Genomic DNA, 21,298 nt, shown 5'->3' on the forward strand with positions numbered 1-21,298 from the left:
TTTAATATAAATGAAATATAACATTTTGAGCTCAAATTCATTTATTTATCAGTTTACTCAGGCTGGTGTAAAATACGATACTAAATTTGAATATTATGGCAGTTAAAAAGTAGTTTTTTGTATGTTTGTTTTTTTGAATTTTTCTCCCTGTACCTGGGCTGGTGTAAAATACTCGAAAAGCAGCATCTCTGGCATTTACTCACCCTTCAGCTCGACGCGGGCGGAGGCCTGAATGCTGCCCAAAGAGTTGCGGGCCTCGCAGCGATACGTGCCGGCCGAGAGTTGGGTGGGCTGCAGCAGGACGAGGCTGCCGTTGGCCTGCAGCTGGAGATTGGGGGTCGACTGCGAGAGTTGGCGTCCGTTGACGAACCATTGTATGTCCGGCTGTGGAAAACCAGAGGCGGCGCAATCGAGGAGCACGTGTCCGGCGTTGTGGAGGGCCACAATTTGGTCATGTGGCTGGTGGCTGAACTGCGGTGGCGATGGTGTGTTGGTTGTCCTCGGTGATCCTGCATCCGCCCACACCTGATTGCTGCCGGCATCCTGAAGGGAACTGGGTGGTGGTGCTCCACCACCATCGACATTAACTGTGAAACGAACTGGTTGGGAGCGAAGTTCACCCATCTCATTGCGTGCGATGCACTGGTAAATGCCCATGTCCTCCTCCCTTGCACTTTGGATGAGCAGACTGCCGCTGGGCAGGATCTGCACTCGCTCTTTTAGTTTATCTTCACCCACCACCACCTCCTGGGTGTTCCGCATCCACGTGACCTGGGGGCGTGGCAGGCCGGTGACCTCGCAGCTCAGCTCCGCCTGTTCGCCCTCCGCGGATTGACCGTCTTGCGGGGCCACCAGAAACTGCGGCTTGGCTGCAAGTAATACGAGTATTCATCAAAGTGCCCATCAATTCGGTATTAAAATGCATCTGTGGCGCACAGCAGAAATCGTGCTTTCAATCGTCTGGGGCTTTTAAGCAAATTTATTTGGCCGCCAAATAAAGAAAAATGTTATTCAATATGAAGGTGGCTTAAGGAAATGAAAATGAATGGTTTGAATTACCATACAAGAATTTGATTTGTGCTTAAATCTTAACAATAACACTATTAGGCCATTTTATTTTATTTAAAATATGTTTGATATGATAAATTAAGTTTGTTAAATGACAAACCTTTGATAATTACGAGATGTGCTAAAAATAAAATTAATAAATTATTGAAATTATATGTTTGAACATTTTTAAATACATTTTTGATTATTAATAATAATTAAATTTTTTTGGAGAGTATAAAGTATAAAATATAAAGTATAAAGAATAACATTTTTTAAATACTTCATGTGTTACAATTTAAGGAGAATAAAGTTCTAGAATACTATCGAAATTTGTAGGGAAATACTTTTGGACAAAATATGCAAATGATTAAAGATAATTTCGAGATTTCAGTGGGCCGTCGAAATATTTAACTGGATTCTTACCGCACTTGAAGTGATGCTCCCCCAGGCTGAGCAATCCCTGACGTTGAAGCACCTGGGGAGCGGCACAGCTGAGCGAGATGGCCACCAGTTGGCGCTGGACATCCAGGTGCCAGCGGCGCCAGAGCGAATAGACTCCACAATTGCAGTCGATGGCATTGCCGTCGAGTCTTAGGCGCTTCAGACTGTTCAGCCGATTAAAGATGTCCACTGGCAGTTGGCCCAGCTTGTTGTTGTTCAGAATCCTGGACAGGGGATACTCCAAAAAGTTAGCGACAGCCCCAACACACAGAAATAAAATCGTATGGGAAATCAACATTGAAAAATTGTCTACTTTACTATTAAATCTTACTAAGTTTTTAAGTATTCAATAGTTTTTTTATTTGCATAGGTAACAATTTAAATTGTAAACAATTTTTTATAGTTTTATTTATAGTTTTTTTTGGGCCATTGAATTTAAAATTTGTTTTGTTTATTTTGTTATTTTACTTCTTGATTATTAGCAATTCAAATCGTAACTTTTCTAATTACCTATTTTAAAATTTTATTTTGTTTTTTAAAAGATACTTGTGTAATATTTATTTTAACAGACAATCGGCAAATCCTTAACATTTTAGGGACCGTAATCTGTAAATTCAAGTTATATTCAATTTTCCTCTCAAGCTATTTCTTTATTTGTTTATAGATAGTTTAAACAATTAAATTGTCGATGTAACATATGTTTATTATTCTGTGTGCATAACAGCCCAACGAAGGGTAAAGAAAAGGGAAATCATCATCGACTTACAGGCGATTCAGACGCGGCAAGTTGTCAAAGAGGCCGGCAGGCAGCTGCCAAATGTCATTGTTCTCCAGGAAACTGAAAGCGGTAAAGTAAAGGCGATTGCAGATTGTGGATGCTAAGGGGAGATCCTTAATTAAGGCGACTGCTTGGTTCACTTACATCGCCTCCAGGCGTGGCATTCGCTGGAAGATGGCCGCTGGTAAGCGGCTTAGTCGATTATTGTTCAGATAGAGGAACCTCAGCGCCGTCAGTCCATTCAAGGCCCCATCCTGCAGGTAAGCCAGCTCGTTGTCATTCAGGAAGAGCGTCGTCAGCTGGGCGAGACCACTGAACGCGTTGGCCGGCAGCTCCTCGATGTGATTGAAACGCAAATCTCTGCAAAAATGTTGTTGCCGGAGCACACACAAGAACACACAAGAACAGTGGATATAGCGTGAGTGAGTCTGAGTGGAATCGAGTCGAGTGGAGTGGACAGAATGCGAGTTCCAGATTGCAGATAGCAAAACGTTTATCTGATGGATGGATGCGAGATGGGCGAAGAGTTAGGGAGAAGGTGGGCTAACTACACTGGGGGAAATATGTATCATCTGAGATTTGAATTAATTAAATATGTTAAAGACTTTAAAAACTATTTTATTTTGTTCGATTTAAGTTAAACCTTATTGTAAAGCAATGTTATTATATTTTCATAAGATTTTTTAGATTAGTTATATAAAAAAAAAGAAGAAAATAGTATCAATGATGCCAACTTTGCCAAAGACGCCATTAGCTAATAATAACAAATTTAAAAGAGGACAAGTGTTTGACATGTGACTAATTTTATTCAGGAAACCGGAGACCTTCCCTATGAAACAAATAACTTTTTTTTTAATTTTTAAATTAAGTAGTACTCTAATTCAATCTATAACAGTAATATTAAGTTACTGAAATAGTATTTTTGTAAAGACAATACTTTTCGTGATAACAGAAATTGCTTAAAGTGCACAGAAACGGTAAGACTCGCAGTTGAGGGTAAATCAATTTTTGGTTCTGGCAAATTGCTGCAAGTTGCCAATGCCAATTCTCGTCATGCGGTCCGGTCTGCACCGTTCCTTCTTCCCTCTCATTCTCACACCAATGCGGGTGTTTGGTGTTGGGTGTTGTGGGGGCAAGTGATTTTGAAATGGAGATTTAAGTGGTTTTCGTGTGGGTGATTGGGATGTGAATGTTATGCCTCATTGTCATATGCAATTAGTGCGATAGTTTGGCAAAGAAATTCCGCTTGAAGAAATGAAGGCCTCCCAGCAGTTCCAAACCGAAATCCAATTATTTACCACAGCCAAGCACAAACTTAAGTTCTCTATGTGGTATAGTATATCGCCTTACCGGAGCCGCAGTTTATCCGCCTCTTAGAGTGCTTGATAAACCGTTCTAACGACATCCGCTTGATATCGCGAGGCTGCAAACAACAACATACCCTCTCGTTTACACAAACATTTTGCACACATTAAAAATTAATTACAAAAAGTTGATGCTCGCATAGTTTATGTGCCCGTTTATACCCGGCGACAAGGCAGCCAAGCGATAAGCCGGCGACCCCGGCAACCAACTTGCATACACCATACCACACCATATAGCACCATATGTAGTATAGTAGTGCAGAGTTGGGAGCCTTAGCCACGGATTGAGGTCTCTTATATGGCATATGCCAAGCTCACGTTGCTGCCATTAGCAACCGGTCACTCGCAGAAATTACGCTGCTATTCAAGTCATAATTAAGGAAACCATAAAAACCAACAAGGGAAAAGGAATTTAACCAAATGCTAATCAATTAATGAATTAGTTACATTTAAAAAAAAAATAACTAAAAGAATTATAATTCTAAGAAAAATGTTTAAGGTTTTTGACACATGATTATTCATTTCAAATCTATTGATTTCCTCGCCATTTGTACCAGGCACCATATTCTGTTTTGGTTTATAAAATTATCTTAACATCCTTGAAAAAAGTTTTTTAAGCTCATAATAAAATATTTTAAAAGATATTTGCCTATACAAAAAGTTTCAACATAAAAAATAATGAATGTATTTATCTGGCGCTTGTTTCTAAAGAAATAAAGTTCCCTAAAAATTGTTTATTAAAATGACAAAATAATTTATCTGAGTGTAGGAGCTGCTGAGCGTGATGGCTATAGGATTGCAGAGGGTTAAGGATGTAGCTGCAACAGCGGTTAAAAAAGTTTCTAATCAACTCATGAACTTTGTTGCCGTTGCTTTTGGCCAGAATTTAGCTGCTTTGCTAGTGCTAGTGTTGCTTGTTGCAAATTCGATGCGGCAGCGAAAAAGTTTCTTGGCCAAAGTGAAAATTATACCGGAAATTCAGCTGGTGCTGCTGCCTGCCTGCTGGCAACATCGTTTACCGCTGGCTGATGTTGCAGCTGCTTTAGGGTCTTTGTTGGCGCAATAATTATGACCCTGTTTTGTTCGACCGCATTTTACTACCTTTTTAGCCTCCTTTACTCCTTTTTGGCCAGAAGCCACTGCAATTGGAGCTGGGGCTAAAGTTGTCTAAACAGAAATTATGTTTTGTGGCCACTGTAAACATGCAACGCACAAAGTGCAACCAAACTAACTAACTACCAACAGCAACTAGCGGCAACAACGGCAGCAACAACAACAACCTGCAACCCTAATTGGTGTCAGCGTTTCACTATGTGTTTTTGGTGTGTGTGTGTGTGTGTGTATGTATGTTTTGGCCAAGTGCAATCGTGTCTGTTTTTGTGTCTGTGTCTATGCCTCAAATTGCAACTAAAGACGAGGATGCAACACACAGGAAAAAGGCAAAACCTAGCAAACACACACAAGACAACAAAAAAGGCAACACAAACAACATACGACAACGAAAACAACTTAAAAATCCAGAACAAGATGAAGGGTTTTTGTCAAGTCTAGCGACTATGAGCTACCCAGTATTTTATGCCCTAATGCATAATTTATTGCATACTTTTATTAGTTTTTGATACACAAAACCTGAGTTTTGGGATTAAGTTACAAGATTATTCTTAGCTTTTACCTTTTCCTTTAATTCTTATAAATATAATATACTCTTTCACCTATTAGTAAGGGGTGTAAAAATCCAGAAAAACACTAAAACCACTCACACGTAGAGCTTGGGGCCCCCTCCCAACAATAGCAGCAACCACAGCCACAGGATGGTGGTGGATGTCGAGGTGGACGTGGATGAGGATGCGAATGGCTCAGATGGGCGGTTGAGTGGGTCAGGTCAGGCATACGCCCAAATGAAGCCACATAAACAAAGCAGCCACCGCTGCTTCACTTCTCACGCCGGTTTTGGTTTCTTGGCTATGGCAATGGCTATGGCTATGGCTCTGGCCTGATGAAAGAGCCAAGTCCTGGGGCCAGTCGACCCACTGGTGTCCATGTGGTAACCCCGCTCCCAGAGCAACACTTTAATAAAAAGTTCGTTTAAGTTTTTCACAAATTTACCTCAATCAGGAAAACTGTTTTAAAGTTCCATTAAAAATCACCAAAGACAAAGTTCCTACTTTCTTCAAAAAGCAGCTCGCAGATTTTAACAAGGTTTTAATTATTTATTTTTTAAATGTAGCTTTTTTATTTGTATTAAGTATTTATATCGGTTGATTTAAAACATGTCCAACCTTTAATATGTTTTAAAATCAACGACTTTCTTCAAAAAAAGTGCTTAGTTTAAGAAAAGATAAAAATCACATTAAAAATTAAAAAATAATATTTTAAGTATTTAATTTTGATTATAATATAATCGCCTATCTTCATGAGAAACTTCTTGTTCATATATTTTATAAAAATCTTTTTTAGTTTTCAGTCGAACCTTTTAAGTTTAATAAAATACTTATTTTAGTAAATAAAGTTTTAATTTTTGAAGGAAATATATTTGAGTTTTATTTTAAATTTTATTTTGATTTCCACTCTTTATTGTGTTTTTAAAGATTTGGAAAAATATATTTTTGTTTGTGCACCTAGTTGGCAACCTCATGCAGTTGCGGTGGCTCCAAGGAAGTGGGGCAGCAGAATGCAGGCGGGGACACGGGTGGCAGCAACAATTTGCAAAGTTGCTCGCATTTCTCCTTTCGCAGAGAAGGAGCTGCGTAGATAGGGGGTGGGGGGCTCCTTTGTGCGAATGCGGCTGCTTGATCCACATTTTTGCCCACTTCTTGCAAACTCCATTAGCCCCGCCACCAACAGTCAACAAGGAATATAGCCACAGCAACTACCACTACTACTACCACAGCCACATCCACATCCACATTCACATTCACAGTGGGTCAAGCAGATGGGGCAGATGGATCAGTCTAATTTGAATCAACAAGGAACACTCGGTTCCTTTTGGCCCTTTGACTCAGTCACCGCTGTCGGAGTATTTGTATTTGCTTAGACAGAGAGTGCTTTAAAATGCCCAGCCACTTGCAGATTCCCTTTCTGCATAACCAACACCTCTTCACATGGCACCACTGTGCATCCACTTACATGCCTGCCACTGTCCCACCCACTTTCACACACCCACTCACACACACACATACACACACACACACACCCACCACGTGTGACAAGCGATGGTCCACTTCAATGTACACACACGCTGAGTGCGTGTCCGGGTTCCGGACTCAGGACTCCGGACAGTGGACTCCGGACAGCGGACTCCGGAATTCCCAGTCCAATGCCTCATCGAGCCTACCAAACTGAATTGCACTGAGCGAAAAACAAACATATAACCAATTATTTAAGATCAAAATTTGAAGTTTAAAAAAAAAGAGATTAAAAAACAAGTTAAAGACGACTTTACCAAAAAAGTTGGTGACTAAAATTAAGACATTCTATAAACACAAAAAAATGTGGCTTATCTAAAATGGTTTAAAAGGCTTTCCGGGTAAAGTTTTTTTACTCAAGTAAATGCTATCTTACTTAAAGTCAGTTTATTCTGGATTAAAACTCATTGTTCTCTTCTGAACATTAAAAATTAAATAGAGATAAGGTAAATATATTTATGTACCGAAAATAATTTGATTTATCAATATAATAATTTTAAAAGACTTTTGAAGAAAAGCAGAAATAGTTTTTTTTTAAGACTCAAAAATAAATATACTCTCGTTCCTTAAAAATAAAAGTCCCAATAATTTGGTGCTTGACCATTTTAAAAATGTGAAATGGACTACTATCTTACAAATAATTAAGAGTTAATTTTTTCCAGTGATAATATGCCGGAACCCACTACGGAGCAAGTGCGTGATGGAGTTGCTCTCCGGATAAATGGGGATTCGGCGGGGGGCACTCATAGCAATGGCCCCATGGATATGGCGTCGTGTCAGTTGCGCAACTATTTACGGAGCTGCTAAAAACGGACCTGAATGGGGGCACAAATAACTGGGATGCTGCTCCTGCCACGCCCCCCCCCCCCTTTTGGCCACGCCCTAAGGCCCGAAAAGACCACCTGCTGTGTGAATCGCGTCATGTGTGTGTGCGGAAACGGAAATTGAATCTTGAAACTTCTTTTCAGCGCATGTGACACTTCCGCCGGCCTGAATTTTGATAATGACATTTGCATTTTCACATTATTCGATATATATATTTATGGCGTTTTCAATTAAAGTTTGCAATGGACGTGTGTCGTGTGGTACAGACGCGAGTTTTGGGCATCCATTGATGTGCCTCGGATATCCTTGGTTTGATTCCTCTCGCATCCATGCCTGCACTTAATTAATGCATATTATTGACAAAGGCATGTTTCGACTCTGGCATGTTTGTCTATTCATGCATTCCTGCACACCCACACACACCGTCAGTAACACACCCACAACACAGGACATGCCACCAACATGCACACCAATATTACGTATACGCACATATTACGCATACGCTTTGATGTCCATGACGAAAATTTATGGTTAGCCAAAACTAAAGCCAAGAGCGATATTTTAAAGCGGCGTGCACACAGTAAATTGAATGAAAACAATTAGCATTGTGTAGGGTTTATGGTTAACCCATTGGCATCCCTTTAACCCCCCCATGCCCCCCACTCGGAAATTCCCCTAGCGAGGTGGAAAATCTGGTGCGTGCTCAGCGAGCGTTAAGCTGTTTAGTGGCTTCACTAATTTGATTTCAATTAGTTGTCACAATTAGTGAAGGAAAAACCGCAGCAAGTAAATTAGTGGGAATTTCTCGACGGGGTATTGGTATTGCTGCAAAATCCTGGGCTTGCAATTTTCGGCAGTGCATGTTTGTGGTGTCCGCTTTGAGATTTCTGTTTGATTATTTCGCCTCGAGTGCGGCTTTTGCGGGGAATCGGTGTGCTTATTAAGAAGGAAGTTTGCAGTTCATTGCCATTTCACAGGGTGAAAAATTATGGCAGAAATCATGATTTGTGTGGGTTTGAAGGTGAATTGTATTTTGAAAATTTAGTTAAATCCATGCTGATCTTCTTCTTTAATTAAATTTCTCAGAGAAAGAAATATATTCAAAGTGTATGTAAGTAATTAAATAAATAAACACGTACAGTAATAATATAGAAAGTTTATTTAAAAGGCAAAATTTGCTCATTCGTTTTTAATTTTTGTCTAGTGATTTTTCTCTGTTCATACGCATTAAGGGTTTAAATAAAATTTAAATAAAATAAAATTAAAATATTATCTAATCCGATTTATCTTGACAAAGCTTTTACAATGATTCTATTAAATCTTCATATAGTTAAATTAGTTAAATATCATATATCATATATATTTCATATTGTATATATTCTAAGTCTTGGTATGTATATAAATAAACACTGAAACTATTTAAAGAAAATTTCATTCGTTAATATCCTTACGCTACAAATACAGACTTATTTAAAAATAATATTTAAAATATTAAAAAAATATTATTTAGTTATTGACAATTTAAAACATAAACAAACTCAGAAATATCAACTCTTCTTTTTACCTAGAAATCATATTTCATTCTTGAAAAATTAATGGCTGATTCTGAAACGTTTTTACTCCTTTTAGTTTTCTGCTCCTTTGTGTCTGTTTGTAAATGCATTAAAGGGTTAATTTTCCCCGTGGAATTGGTTTCTGTTCGCTTTCAGCGTCAGTTAGTTTTATCATTGAGTCAGTATATTTTCCAGTTCATTGCATTTTCATTAGAGTTAACGCATTCGCTTCGCTTTTTCCGCTTTTTTCTCCGTATTTTTCCGCGTTTTACACACACGCTTACCCACCCACCTCCCCCACTTTTGCGCCATAAAGTATGCAGCATATAAACAAGGCCATAAACGTGTGCCAAAGGAATAAAAAAGCTGCCTTATCAGTGGCATCACCAGGCCCCCATTCTCCAGCTTCTATCCTCCATCCTCCAAACTTGGAACCTATCCTCCATCCTCGTTGTTAAGGCGATGCCGGCTTTGTTGAGCTTGTTGCCTTGTGCTCTGATTATGATTTGTCTGGCTTACCCACCTGCCCACCTCCTGCATCCACCTCTCGTGTTCCTCCAGCTCTGGCAGCATCTTATAGCACCTCCTGCCCTTGCTCCTGCTCCTGCTCCTATGTCAGTATAAATCCTTTTACGGTCTGCCTGGTCCCCTGGCTGCCTTTATGGCAAATGTGACAATAAAAACATGATTTAACTTTGGCCTGCCGCACACTCACATCGCACCCACGCCACCACAGAGACCGCTTTCCCAAAGACACAAAGAGAAAACATGGCATTGGGTTAGGAAGTTAACTGTTGCTTATTAATATTAAGCTGCGCTCGAAAAAATGAAGTGCCACAGAAATCTCAAGGGATTAGAAAGTGTATTTAAAAATATACCACCAAAATCTGAACATTTGTAAGATTAATCATGTTCTGTTTTTCACAGAAAAATATTAGGTCATATAATTAAAACAGTATAGGTAAATCTTCAGCGGGGATAGAAAAAAAGAAACGCCACAGAAGACATATCACATATTATTCTTGAAACACGAGTTATTAAAATAGCGTTGACTATAGTAAATGAAAATAGTTATAAACGTTGTAAATTCCCTAAAATAGTTTAAATAGTCTTCTTAATATTAGATTTCTTTGGAAGTTATTTTGCTCAGTGTACTATCACAGACTCAGATTTCACATTATTGTAATAACATGGCTTACAAACACGCAAGCAACAGCAGAAATAGCAGCAGCAACATGGCCAGCAATAACAACCAGTAAAATAAAAGTGCCTGCAGTGGCAAGGGCGCATCCTTGCATGCCAGGACCTACACTCTCATCCACACTCACACTCAAATACGGAAATCCAAAGGCAAGTATCCTGTTTGCTATGGGGTTGCCCAGGTGATTTGCCAGTGACGATGGTCCAAAGGACTCATGACAATTGCTCCGTCGCTTTTCAGATCTGAGTGTTTGTGTGTGTGTGTGTGAGTGTGAGTGTGTGTGTGGGAACCACTTGGTAATGTAATCCTTCAGCCGCTCGGCTTCTCCGCTTCTCGGCCGTTTATTTTTGCCCAGTGACATTTTATTATTATTAAACAAAGGCCACCCCACCCCACCCAAAAGCACACCGTCCATCGCAGTTAACCCTTGACATTGTCTATCTGTGTGCGTAAAAGTTCAGCTGTCAGTCAGCCAGTCACTTTGTCAGCCTGACAACTACCGTGTGCGAGTGTATAAGGGTTAATGGAGATGGAGACGTGGGTTTCATGGGGATTTCATGGGTTAAAGTTAGATACCGTTTTGCCTGCCCTGACTGTTTATTTTTCTTAAACTTCTTTAGTCTCTTGATACTTTTAACCAGCTATATAAGTTTTTTCACTTAATTTTTTGTCATCTTCGATTTGTTGTTTTTGATTTTTAACTTTGCTTATCTTGTATACATGAACTACGTTATTCACAAATAATGCTTTAAATAGATAGCATTCATTTAAGAGATAATTGAAACAACTACAGTGTGGGAGTGCTTAAAGTGTTACTAGTGATGGAGATGGATGGTTCGTGGGAATCTGTTTTAGTTACTGTGTTGCGGTGCCTTTTTCATTTTTTAAACCACTTTATTTCATATGACAAAAAAGATTTAAGAAAAAATTTAAATTATTCATCAACAAAAGTTTAAGTGTACATATATACCTATAAATAAAAATACGTAGTATAAAAAGCAATCATTTTAAAGCTCTGTTAAACAAATACCGTGCAAGAGTGTATAAGGGTTAATTGAGATGGAGATGGATGGTAAGTGAGGATTTTATGGGCTAAAGTTAGTTACTGTGTGTCCTGCAGTGGCTATTTCATTTCCTCAAACTCCTTTAATAGCCAGGGCTTATTTTCGAGCCTTTGCTGCACTGATTTAATTTTCGTTCTGTTTGCTTAATTTCGCTCACTTCTGACGTTGGCTTTACTCTATATATAACCCTTTACCCCCCGAAAATCCCCCAATATCTTTATGCTATGTGTGTGCTAAACTGTTAATGTAATCGTGTCCAGTTAGGACTGTTTGAGATACTTAGAGCACTTTGCGTAATTGGCTCGGAGTGTGCAAGCATAAAACGCTTTGTTTAGCCCAGATGAAACAACAAAAGGTTTTTGGGCTAAAGAGTTTTGCAGCTGTAGATCAGAGCATAATGAATTTTGCCTGCAAAGGGAATTAACATCCTCAAACTCAATGTGACAATGGTTTATAACTAAACAAACGTTTCCTTTCGGATATGTGCATTATAAAATAATAAAATTTATGATCAAACACAATGCAATAACAAGAAAGGGTTATCGAAGATTTTTTTAGCTTTTTTAATACTCTAAACATATATATTTTTGCCTTTTATATAAAATTTAATTTTATTTATTTAAGCATGGGTATGTTCTTTTTTATTTTGAGAAAGAAAACATTTAATTTTAAATCATTTGTTTAAACAAAAAAAATCTTGATTTCAAAAAGTAGTTAAGCCATTAGAGGAAAAATCAGTAAATAAAAAGAATGCCACAATAATATATTTAAAATTCTTCTAAAAATTAACACCATAAAACTTAAATGTTTCCAAAACCTAAAGATATTAAAAAACCCTGATATTTGTAAGTCTAAAAGTGAGCAAAAGACAATCACAGAAATAAGCCAAGCACTTTGAAGCTGTAGTCTATAAGCTCAACGGATTTCACCTGTACTCAAAACTTCAACATTTGAGTCAGTCAACCGGCATCCGAAAAGTAAACTGCAAAGCAATTAACATTGTTTCCCAGAACTGACACAAAGAACGAAACTTTTGCTTCGACAAATCCTTGGGCTAAAGCTCAAGCAACTTTAAGGTTTTGGCAGGCGGACAAAAAACCAGTGCAGTGCGACTAGTGAACTGTGTGCGGGTGACTCGCCTTTGGCCAAGTGTAAACGATAAAGGATCCGCCTCGTCTGTCCACTGACCACTGTCCACTATCCACTGACTAGGACGAAAAGGACAAACAGGACATTCCAGAACAAGGACTGCAGCAAGCACAGTTTGTCCGCTCACACGGAATTGATATGTGGCTTGGCTTCCACCGATTCTACGATTCTACGAGCCAATAACTGCATCCGCCACCGTGGCTTTTGTTGCACTTATCTGACGCTGCCGTTACGCACAAGTGGCTATGGCCAAAAGGTGTTCACTAAGCAAAATTAGGACGTTACTTTAAAAATTTAAGATTCGGTAATGTCCCACAAAACTATCCTATCAAAACTCGAGCCAAGAGTAAGAATCGAAATTTATCATAGGACTTAAGACATATAGGTATAAAAGAACATAAGTAACTTCAACACAAGCAGATTTGTGAAACAGATATTATTTTAAGGAAATCTTTATGAAAAATTTTAAATATAACATGTTTAATCAAACCTTTAAAATATACTAGTCCTTGTTATAGGAAAATAGTAAGCATAAAATGCTTCAATTTAAGAAATCTATTAAAAATATCAGAACAAAATGTTTGTTTGTAGAGTGTGTTAAGAAACAGGTATTATTTTAACGACTTAATTCTATTACACAACTAAAAAAACTTCTAACAAATAATTTTAAATGTAAATCTTACCCACATTTTTAATTTATCCTTTTAAACATTCATTCTCAAAGGGAAATAGTTAGTACAAATATCAATATGTGGGGTTCGAAAGTAGTAAAAAATGTGTTTAAAAGCATGTTTAGTGCATATTTCAAAACATAGTTATTTCTATGACATCCTATGTAAATATTTATTAAAAATATAAATAAATTAAAAATGCCAAAGAAGTTTGCTAGTGCACATTTTTTCGAGTGATACTTGTGGGTTTTACCCATCACCCAGTACCCCGCTTTTTTGGGGGCCACCGCAGAATTGTTATATTCAGTAATTATGTCCAATAAGCGACGAAGCGTGAAGCCAACGCCATGCTGCGAAATTGCCACCCAGCCGCATATAGTAAGCACCCCCCATCCCACTTCCTAAACCGGAAGGAAAACGTTGTCGTTAATGTTGTCGTTATGTAAGCTAACCCAGTTTTAGCGTCGACATGGCATTTCCTTCCTTCCTGTTCCTATTCCTGTTCCTGTTCCTGCGTTAAATGCAATCCTTGAGCGAGAAAATCCGCAAGAAAAGAATGAAAGGGGGCGGCACTCAAACTGAAGTTGGGTTTTGGGTTGGATAAAGATTGCTGACTGCATGACACGCCAGAGCAGGCAGCAAAAGTTAAGCCACGTGCAGAAAATTCACTTCCGTCCCACACACACACACACACACGCACACCCTCACACACACTTATCGCATTTTGCAAAAAGGACTGGGGAAGAACAAGAGAGGCATCTAAACTCGCATTGCATACTTTTGGGCTGCCATCGAAAGAAGAACTCCTGACAGCAGAGGGAAATCAAAAGGAAAAGAAAATGGGATAGGAAAAACACTCGGAGCAATGTAGAAAAGAAAAAGCTAAGAGAAGTGCCCGGGCTACAAATTTCTTCTGCCTTCAAATTTCTGTCTCACTCCTCTGTTTCTTTTTCATTTCACTCTCCTGTTTTCAAGTTTTTTCTAAACACAAAAAACCTATCACTAAGATTGGTCATCAGTTCGGTATCTTTTAACAGAGCTGCTTATCTGGATAAAATAAAAACCTATCACTTAGATTTGTCATCAGTTAGGTATCTTTTACAAATAAGTGAGTAGAACAAGCTGTAATAATAACTGATAAAAGGAAACATTTAATAAAATAAACTTGCAAGCTCATAGTTTTTTATCTAGCCCATAGTTTTGTATATTAAAGGATGTCAAAAACGAGAATAATAAACACAGAACAGTGATTAAATTGAAGAAGTTTGCAAAAATATTTTTTGAAGACAATAAACGATAACTAACTTAGAAATTATAGTTGTATATTAATATCACTATACTATTCCTTATAAATTTGGTATTTAAATGTTTATATGTATTTCTTTATAAGCACATGTAAATTAACATTTTATGAATGTTTTTTAATTTTAAATCAATAATTTACATTTTACCAATCTCTTCTTATATTAAATATCCAGTTGAAGAAATATATAATTTATAATTTATAATTTGCATAGCGCCCGTTTTTTGGTTCAGTTTTTACTTGTATTGATGGTTTTTGACATTAAAAGAAAATTAATTGATATTTAATTTTATTATTTTAAGTAAATATCTAAAATGTATAAATTGTCTTAAAACCTCTTACAGAAAATTACTCTATAAAAAGAGCTATATTGCAAAAGTTAGTGAAAAAAAAACAAATAATTTATAATTAATTTTATATAGATTTTTATCTTTATCTTTGGATTATTTTTTACTCATAAGCACTGTTCTTATGAATTCGCAAGCCCTTTTCTACCGACACTTTTCTGTTTTGTTGTGCTGCTAATGTGTTGTGCCTGAAATGCTCCTTCAGCAGCGGCTCATCCACCAGCTGAGAATGCTCTTCCTGACGCATGCTGTTCCTGATTCTGTGCCTTCTTCATTCTTCTGGCCCCCAAACCCAACCCAATCCAATCCATCGACATTTCCACAGGTGTAAATGTCTCACAAGTACACTTTCTACACATGCAATTGCCGACTGTCGAAGGGTGTATAGTATGTAGTCCTTGTAGTCCTCACTATCCCAGCGAAAAACTCCGCCCCCATCATCATACTTTCTGCTCGTTGTGGCATGCTTAAGCTGCTTCCAGTTTGGCCAGGCAAACACCTTCATGGTTAAAAGTGGCCACCTGGAGGAGCTTCTTCTCCACCTTCTTTGCCACCCTTTAATATATAATTCTCACATTTTCAGGCAACAGCCATCATCCCTGCACACACACAGTTTCCCCCAAACGTGAGTGTGTGTATTTTTGTTGAAATAAATTTTATTTAAACTTTCGCTGCCGCTGGTTATATTTTTTTTTTCCTTTTTGTTTTTTTTGTGCACCATTTTGGTATTATTTTTTTTTCCTTCGCAACGTGTGAAATTCAATTATACAGCAGATTTATATGTCGAGCATGGAACTGGGTGCATGAGCAGCTCTACGCTTTTTATTTGAGGAGGCCACACAAATTGTACATACGATATATATATATATAACATATATGCGTTATAAAAATGCAATGAAATCAGTTCGCCATTCAAGTGGAAACGGTTTAATATGCGTATAAAAGGCGAGTATTATCCAAAGCCCTTGCTGTTGATGCAGTTTTCTATCTCAGTTGTCGCTGGGATTTATAGGTATAAATACTTTTGGTGAGACGTGAATCAAGGGTTTTTCTTTCTATGGTTACAGAAAATTAATAAATATTTTAAAAAATGTGATATGACAAAACCGAATTATATTTGAACGGAAGTTGCTTTGATTTCATAAGTGAATTGGAAATAAAAATACCATTGTGTATGAGTAATATGTCAAAGCAACGCATATTTGAATTAAAATAAGTACCTCACTTAAAAACAAAATTAACAGTTCTACCTTAACTTAAACATACGAAGATTTAAATAACTTAATAAATATTTAACAGGAAGTCATATCGATCTTAAGGAATATATTTTTAAATAATTTATATCGATTTAATAAAAGACATTTAATGTGATTTTTATTACCATCTGAATTTAAAGCAAAAATTAAAATCTAAATTTTAATTTCAACAGCATAAGTTTTAAATTTCCCACTTTATTAACAAATGCACTACCTATACCCAATATCAATATCAATTTCATAAATTCGCATTCTGCTCACACACCCACGAAAAGCTTCCAATTTGCTAGCATATTACGCATACGCCATGGTAATGCTGCTCCCAATCTTCGGTGGCCTTTGCTGTGCACTTCCCACTTCCCACTGCCCAAAGTCGCAAGTGGCGCTTACATTAACATTATTATGCATCTGTCTGGGCCAAGTTCCGCATTCCGGCTAGCTGCTACTGCTATCTTGTATCTGGTATCTGGTAGCTGGTTACGTGGTCTGCCACTTAGCCACTTGGCCAGGACGACTTGGACTTGGTCTTGGACTCGGACCACCGGTCTCGCTTGGTTTGCCGCCTGGCTGAGCAGTGAGCGACCTTTTCCTTCGCCTTCCGCAAATGTCCTTTAACAGGGTAGTGTTTTTTTGTAACAACTTAACTGGGACTTGATGAAAAAACTGCATGCAATAAATTAAATAAGACTTGAGCTACTTAAATCATAATAAGCAGGTTATTTTACCAAACTAAAAATAAACATATTTTTTTTAATTAAGTAAATTACAACAGAATTCCGAGTTCTTAAGAAGGGCCTTTATTACCTTGAAAATTTCTAATGTTTAATATATATTAAAAATTTTAAGCTACTTAAATCATAGCACACTACTTACTACGTACTTATTATAGCACACTAAAAATGTCCATAATTTAAAAAGAAGTGGAAGTTTCCTTATTACCTAACCACTTACGAAAGTTAAATTTTATAATATACATTTTAAACTTTGGGTTAACATTTTATTAGTAAATAAGCTTAAGTTCAGACTTTTTAATAATAAAGTTTACTTAAAGCTTAATAAATCTAAATTTTTAACAAACATTTTTAATTTGGTTTTTAAATTATTGAGTAATTTAGCTTTAGTTCAGTCTTCCGTGTTTAAATGTTTGCATTTTATTTTTAAAGAAAAGTTATGTAATTTTTTTCATGATTTCATTTAAAAAATGTTGGGTTTTTTTTAAGTACATTTTAATCGTGTTAATTAAATTACCAAAATTAATTTGGTCGGTGAAAATCTTGTGTATTTTTTTCACAAAAAATTACTTTTTATGATGGTACGTTAGTTAATCTACAGAGTATACCCCATATCGGTTTTGCGAAAATAGCCCTGCATTCTTATATTTTTCTTGGCCTGGCCAATGCCGGCATCTCACCTGGCCAGGCGGAGAATGGAGAATGGAGGAGCTCTTCCCATAGTCCTACTCCTTTTTATTTGTGCTCTTATTCCTTCGCTTTTGGGCTTCGCTCTGTTGCCATAGCATACTTATGGGCTGCTGCTCCTCGTCTACTGACGATTCCACTGCTGCTGATGCTGATGCTGCTTGTTTCTTATGCTTGACCGCCAGTTGCCAGGCTCCACACTGAGCGAATAATCCCGTCTCAAGACTATGAATTTGCTGATTGAATAAAATGCTTTCCTTGTGATTAAGGCAACCTAAAACTGTCGATTCATTTCTTTAATGTAACCTAGTTATTCGTACAACTAGATTTCATAGAAATACACTTGTACATTTAGACATCAATAAAGTAACTATTATGTTGTATTACGATTTAAGCAAAATCTTCTACCCTTTGCAATGTAATACGGTCTTAAGAGTTCATAAATTGTTTTCTATTATTTTCTCGCAGTGCATGTCTGTTCTCCGTGTTCAGTGTCCTGTTCTGTGTCCGTTGCACATGCCGATTGCTCCACTTTGACATGTTGCTGGTTGCCACAGGCCCCGCCACGCCCCCTTCTACTGCCTCCTTTCTCCGTTCTCTGGTTTTCTCGGTGGCAAAATAACTTTGCTTATAAATTGTGGCATGTGTTTGTGCTGCGATGATGTTGCTGCTGCTCGCATTTTGCACACAGCTTTTGCTATCTTGCTACTTTGCATTCTTTGCTCCGCACTAACGAGCATGCGAAATGACAAAGCTGGTGGGCGTGGCAGTGGCAGTGGCAGTGGCAGTTGCAGGATCTGAGGTCCAAGTTCCCAGTTCCGAGGAAAAACTGCTGGCAAATGAAGCAAGTGCCACTTTGTAGCATTAAAGAGTGGCAAAAGAAAAAAAAATGCATGCAACTTTAAATGCAAATTGAGGGGGAGTTTTGGGGGGAAATCAATAGAAGATTTTTCTATGTCAAAGAAAAGCGAAGCCTGGAAGACAGATTTCTTGACGGTAATCACGAAATGCCATTCGACTTTCCCCTTTAAGAAAAAATTGTTTTAAAATGTTTCCATTACGTTTTTTTAAGTTTCAAAATATTAATTACTAAAAATAAATATTGTTAACTATTGTAAACTATTGCTTTCTTAAATCCAAGATATTTTCAACATGTAAAATTCGACTCACAGCACAAACAAAATGTTTGGAACTTATTATATAAAAATATATATTTAAAATATACTAACGATTTTAAAAATAAACTTTTTTTTTAAAAGTTAGTGGCAAAAGAAAACATTCAATTTTAAAAGCAAATTGAGGGGGACTTTTGGGAAATCAATAGAAGATTTTTCCATGTCAAAGTGAAGCGAAGCTTGGCAGACAGATTTCTTGGCGGAATCAGTAGTAATCTCGAGATGCCACTCGATTTTCTCCATTTTCCCCCTTTTTCCAGCTCCATTTCCACTGCTGCCTGTGACAGTGAATTAAAAATGCATACGCTTTGATTGGCAAAAACTTTGCCATCGGGGATTTCCCTTTGACATGCTCTTCTTCCCAAAAGAGTTCAGCTTTAATCAGCCCAAAAACGGATCGCCCATTCAAGTGGGTTCTTTGGTCTACCGCTTCATTTGCATAATTACAAATCATATTACAGATTGGGTGGCACAATCCCACCGTCCAATCCCCACACACATTGTTCACACAGGCAATTTAATTTTATTTCCATGTTGCTCTTTTTTCGCTCTGCAAAAATATGGTAACAATTGAAAAGTCAAACCAGACTCTCAACTGCAAGGGCAGAAAAAAGAAAACCGTAACAACAATAATATTGTATTTCACAAAAAAGGGGCAAAATCCGGACAAGTGGGCGGGGTAAAAAAAGAAAGAGACGGATGGCGCGAAAGCGAGACAGCGACATTTGAATGCTCTTTGATTGATTGGTAATTGAATTCGAAATGCATTTAGACGATTTATCGCTAGACAAACGCAGACTGCTTTGATTGATGGCCCTGCGATCTTGGGAGAATGAGGTTTTTCAATTGCCAGCACCTCTTTGCGAAATTAAACTCTGTTTGCAAATTACTAACAAGGTTTACTTGATTTAATTTAATAACTTAACTACAAAGCTGTGGAAGTATCGCATATGTTTGATGTAAATATCTTAAGATCATTTTTTAATTTATTTTAATGTTTTTTTTAATTTAGTAATTTCTGGCATAAGTAAGAAGTAATGAAATTTCTACTTTTTTTTCTTTTCTTTAACTAAAAATAATATGATCAATTTTTTTTGTTTAATAATGTAATCTTATTTTATTATAATAAGAAAATGCATTATAAAAAATGTGATACCTACTGCTCAATTCACTACAATCCTGGAAAAGAAAAGTGATTTATTTTCTTTATTCACTTGAAATTTATGTTATCTTCCTGTTTTCTATAATCCAATTAATAATAGAATTATTTTCATTTTACAAGTTTTTTATGTTTAACTCTAATCCTCTCGATTTTGTGACTTACAATTTTATTTCTTTATGGCACGATTTAATTTTAAAAGTCATTAGCAACATTTAATATTCATTAATCAATGCGGTAATTATGCAAATATCTTAAACAAGAGAAAAACTGTTTAATAGAGAAAAATGATTTATTTTCTTCATTCAACTAGAAAATTATGTAAATGAGTCTTCCTGTTTCTCATAATCCCGTCAATATTATAATTTTTTTTTGCACAACTCTTGTTTTTTTAAAGGATTTAAAGGACATTAATATAATTAATTTTTTAGTTGTTTTAGTTCTGAAAGTCGACAATTTACTATCAATATTTTAAAGATGACAAAAACTTATCACTGCTCAATTAAATTTTCTGTTGGAAATGGTCATAAATCACTATTTTGGGCTTAACTTGCACCGACTTATTAAACAGAAAATGTTGAAACCGTATAGGGAATCAAGATTAAAAGTCATTTGAAAGATATTTAGAATTTTATGAGCTTCAAAAAGTCAATGCAAAGCAAGTGGAGTACTCACAAACCAGACAGAAATCGGAAAGCATCAACTTGAGCTGACAACTTGCCGGCTGTTATAATTATTCATGGATATAGATAGTTATTCCAGATATATATATATATAAATATATATATATACATATATATATATATCCATCCACTATCCATCCACACCTGCGCCCATTCTCATCCACCGGAAACAAGTTCTGTGGGCTGGAATCTGCTATCCATTGGTAACAATTTCAATATTTCCACCGACAAATAAACAGCAAATGCAAAATTCCAGCAGCAAAAACAATGCGAGAGTCCTGTGCAAAAAGGAAATTTATGCATATTTAATAACAACATGGCAGGACGAGGAACTGGAACAGGAACAAGGATATGGAGACGACGACTACAAAATACAAGGCATTTCTCACGCATAAATGCACCCAACGAAATGAGAAATTCAGAAAAGTATGGCGGAAAATGGGAGTTATATAGGGGGCTATATAGTGGGAGGTCCTGAAGAGAGGAAACAGGATAAGCAGGATAAGGAGTAAGGTGGAAAAAATACTGCCCAAAAATGAAATAAAGCAGGAGCAACGGGGGAGTTTAAACATTTTTGCTAGCAAAATAGTTTTCACAAATAGTTGATTTGAAAAAAAAAATGGGAAGGCCGAGGCAAATACTATCCATATATATACATACATATTCATATTCATGG

At 36.9% G+C, this 21,298-nt stretch overlaps 1 protein-coding gene across 1 annotated transcript in view; it reads right to left on the reverse strand.

Annotated features, from left to right (window-relative positions):
* Window positions 1-21,298, reverse strand: part of LOC128259069 (peroxidasin) — a 41,118-nt gene that overhangs the window by 13,029 nt on the left and 6,791 nt on the right. The window contains exons 3-6 of the mRNA XM_052991201.1: window positions 2,414-2,629; window positions 2,258-2,329; window positions 1,474-1,715; window positions 204-869 (exon numbers count right to left, since the gene is read on the reverse strand). Coding sequence (XP_052847161.1) covers window positions 204-869; window positions 1,474-1,715; window positions 2,258-2,329; window positions 2,414-2,629 — 1,196 coding nt within the window. The remainder of the gene's footprint in view (window positions 1-203; window positions 870-1,473; window positions 1,716-2,257; window positions 2,330-2,413; window positions 2,630-21,298) is intronic.

This window comes from Drosophila gunungcola (genome assembly GCF_025200985.1).
Source record: "Drosophila gunungcola strain Sukarami chromosome 3L unlocalized genomic scaffold, Dgunungcola_SK_2 000005F, whole genome shotgun sequence".
In the NCBI taxonomy this organism is placed as follows: Eukaryota; Metazoa; Arthropoda; class Insecta; order Diptera; family Drosophilidae; genus Drosophila; species Drosophila gunungcola.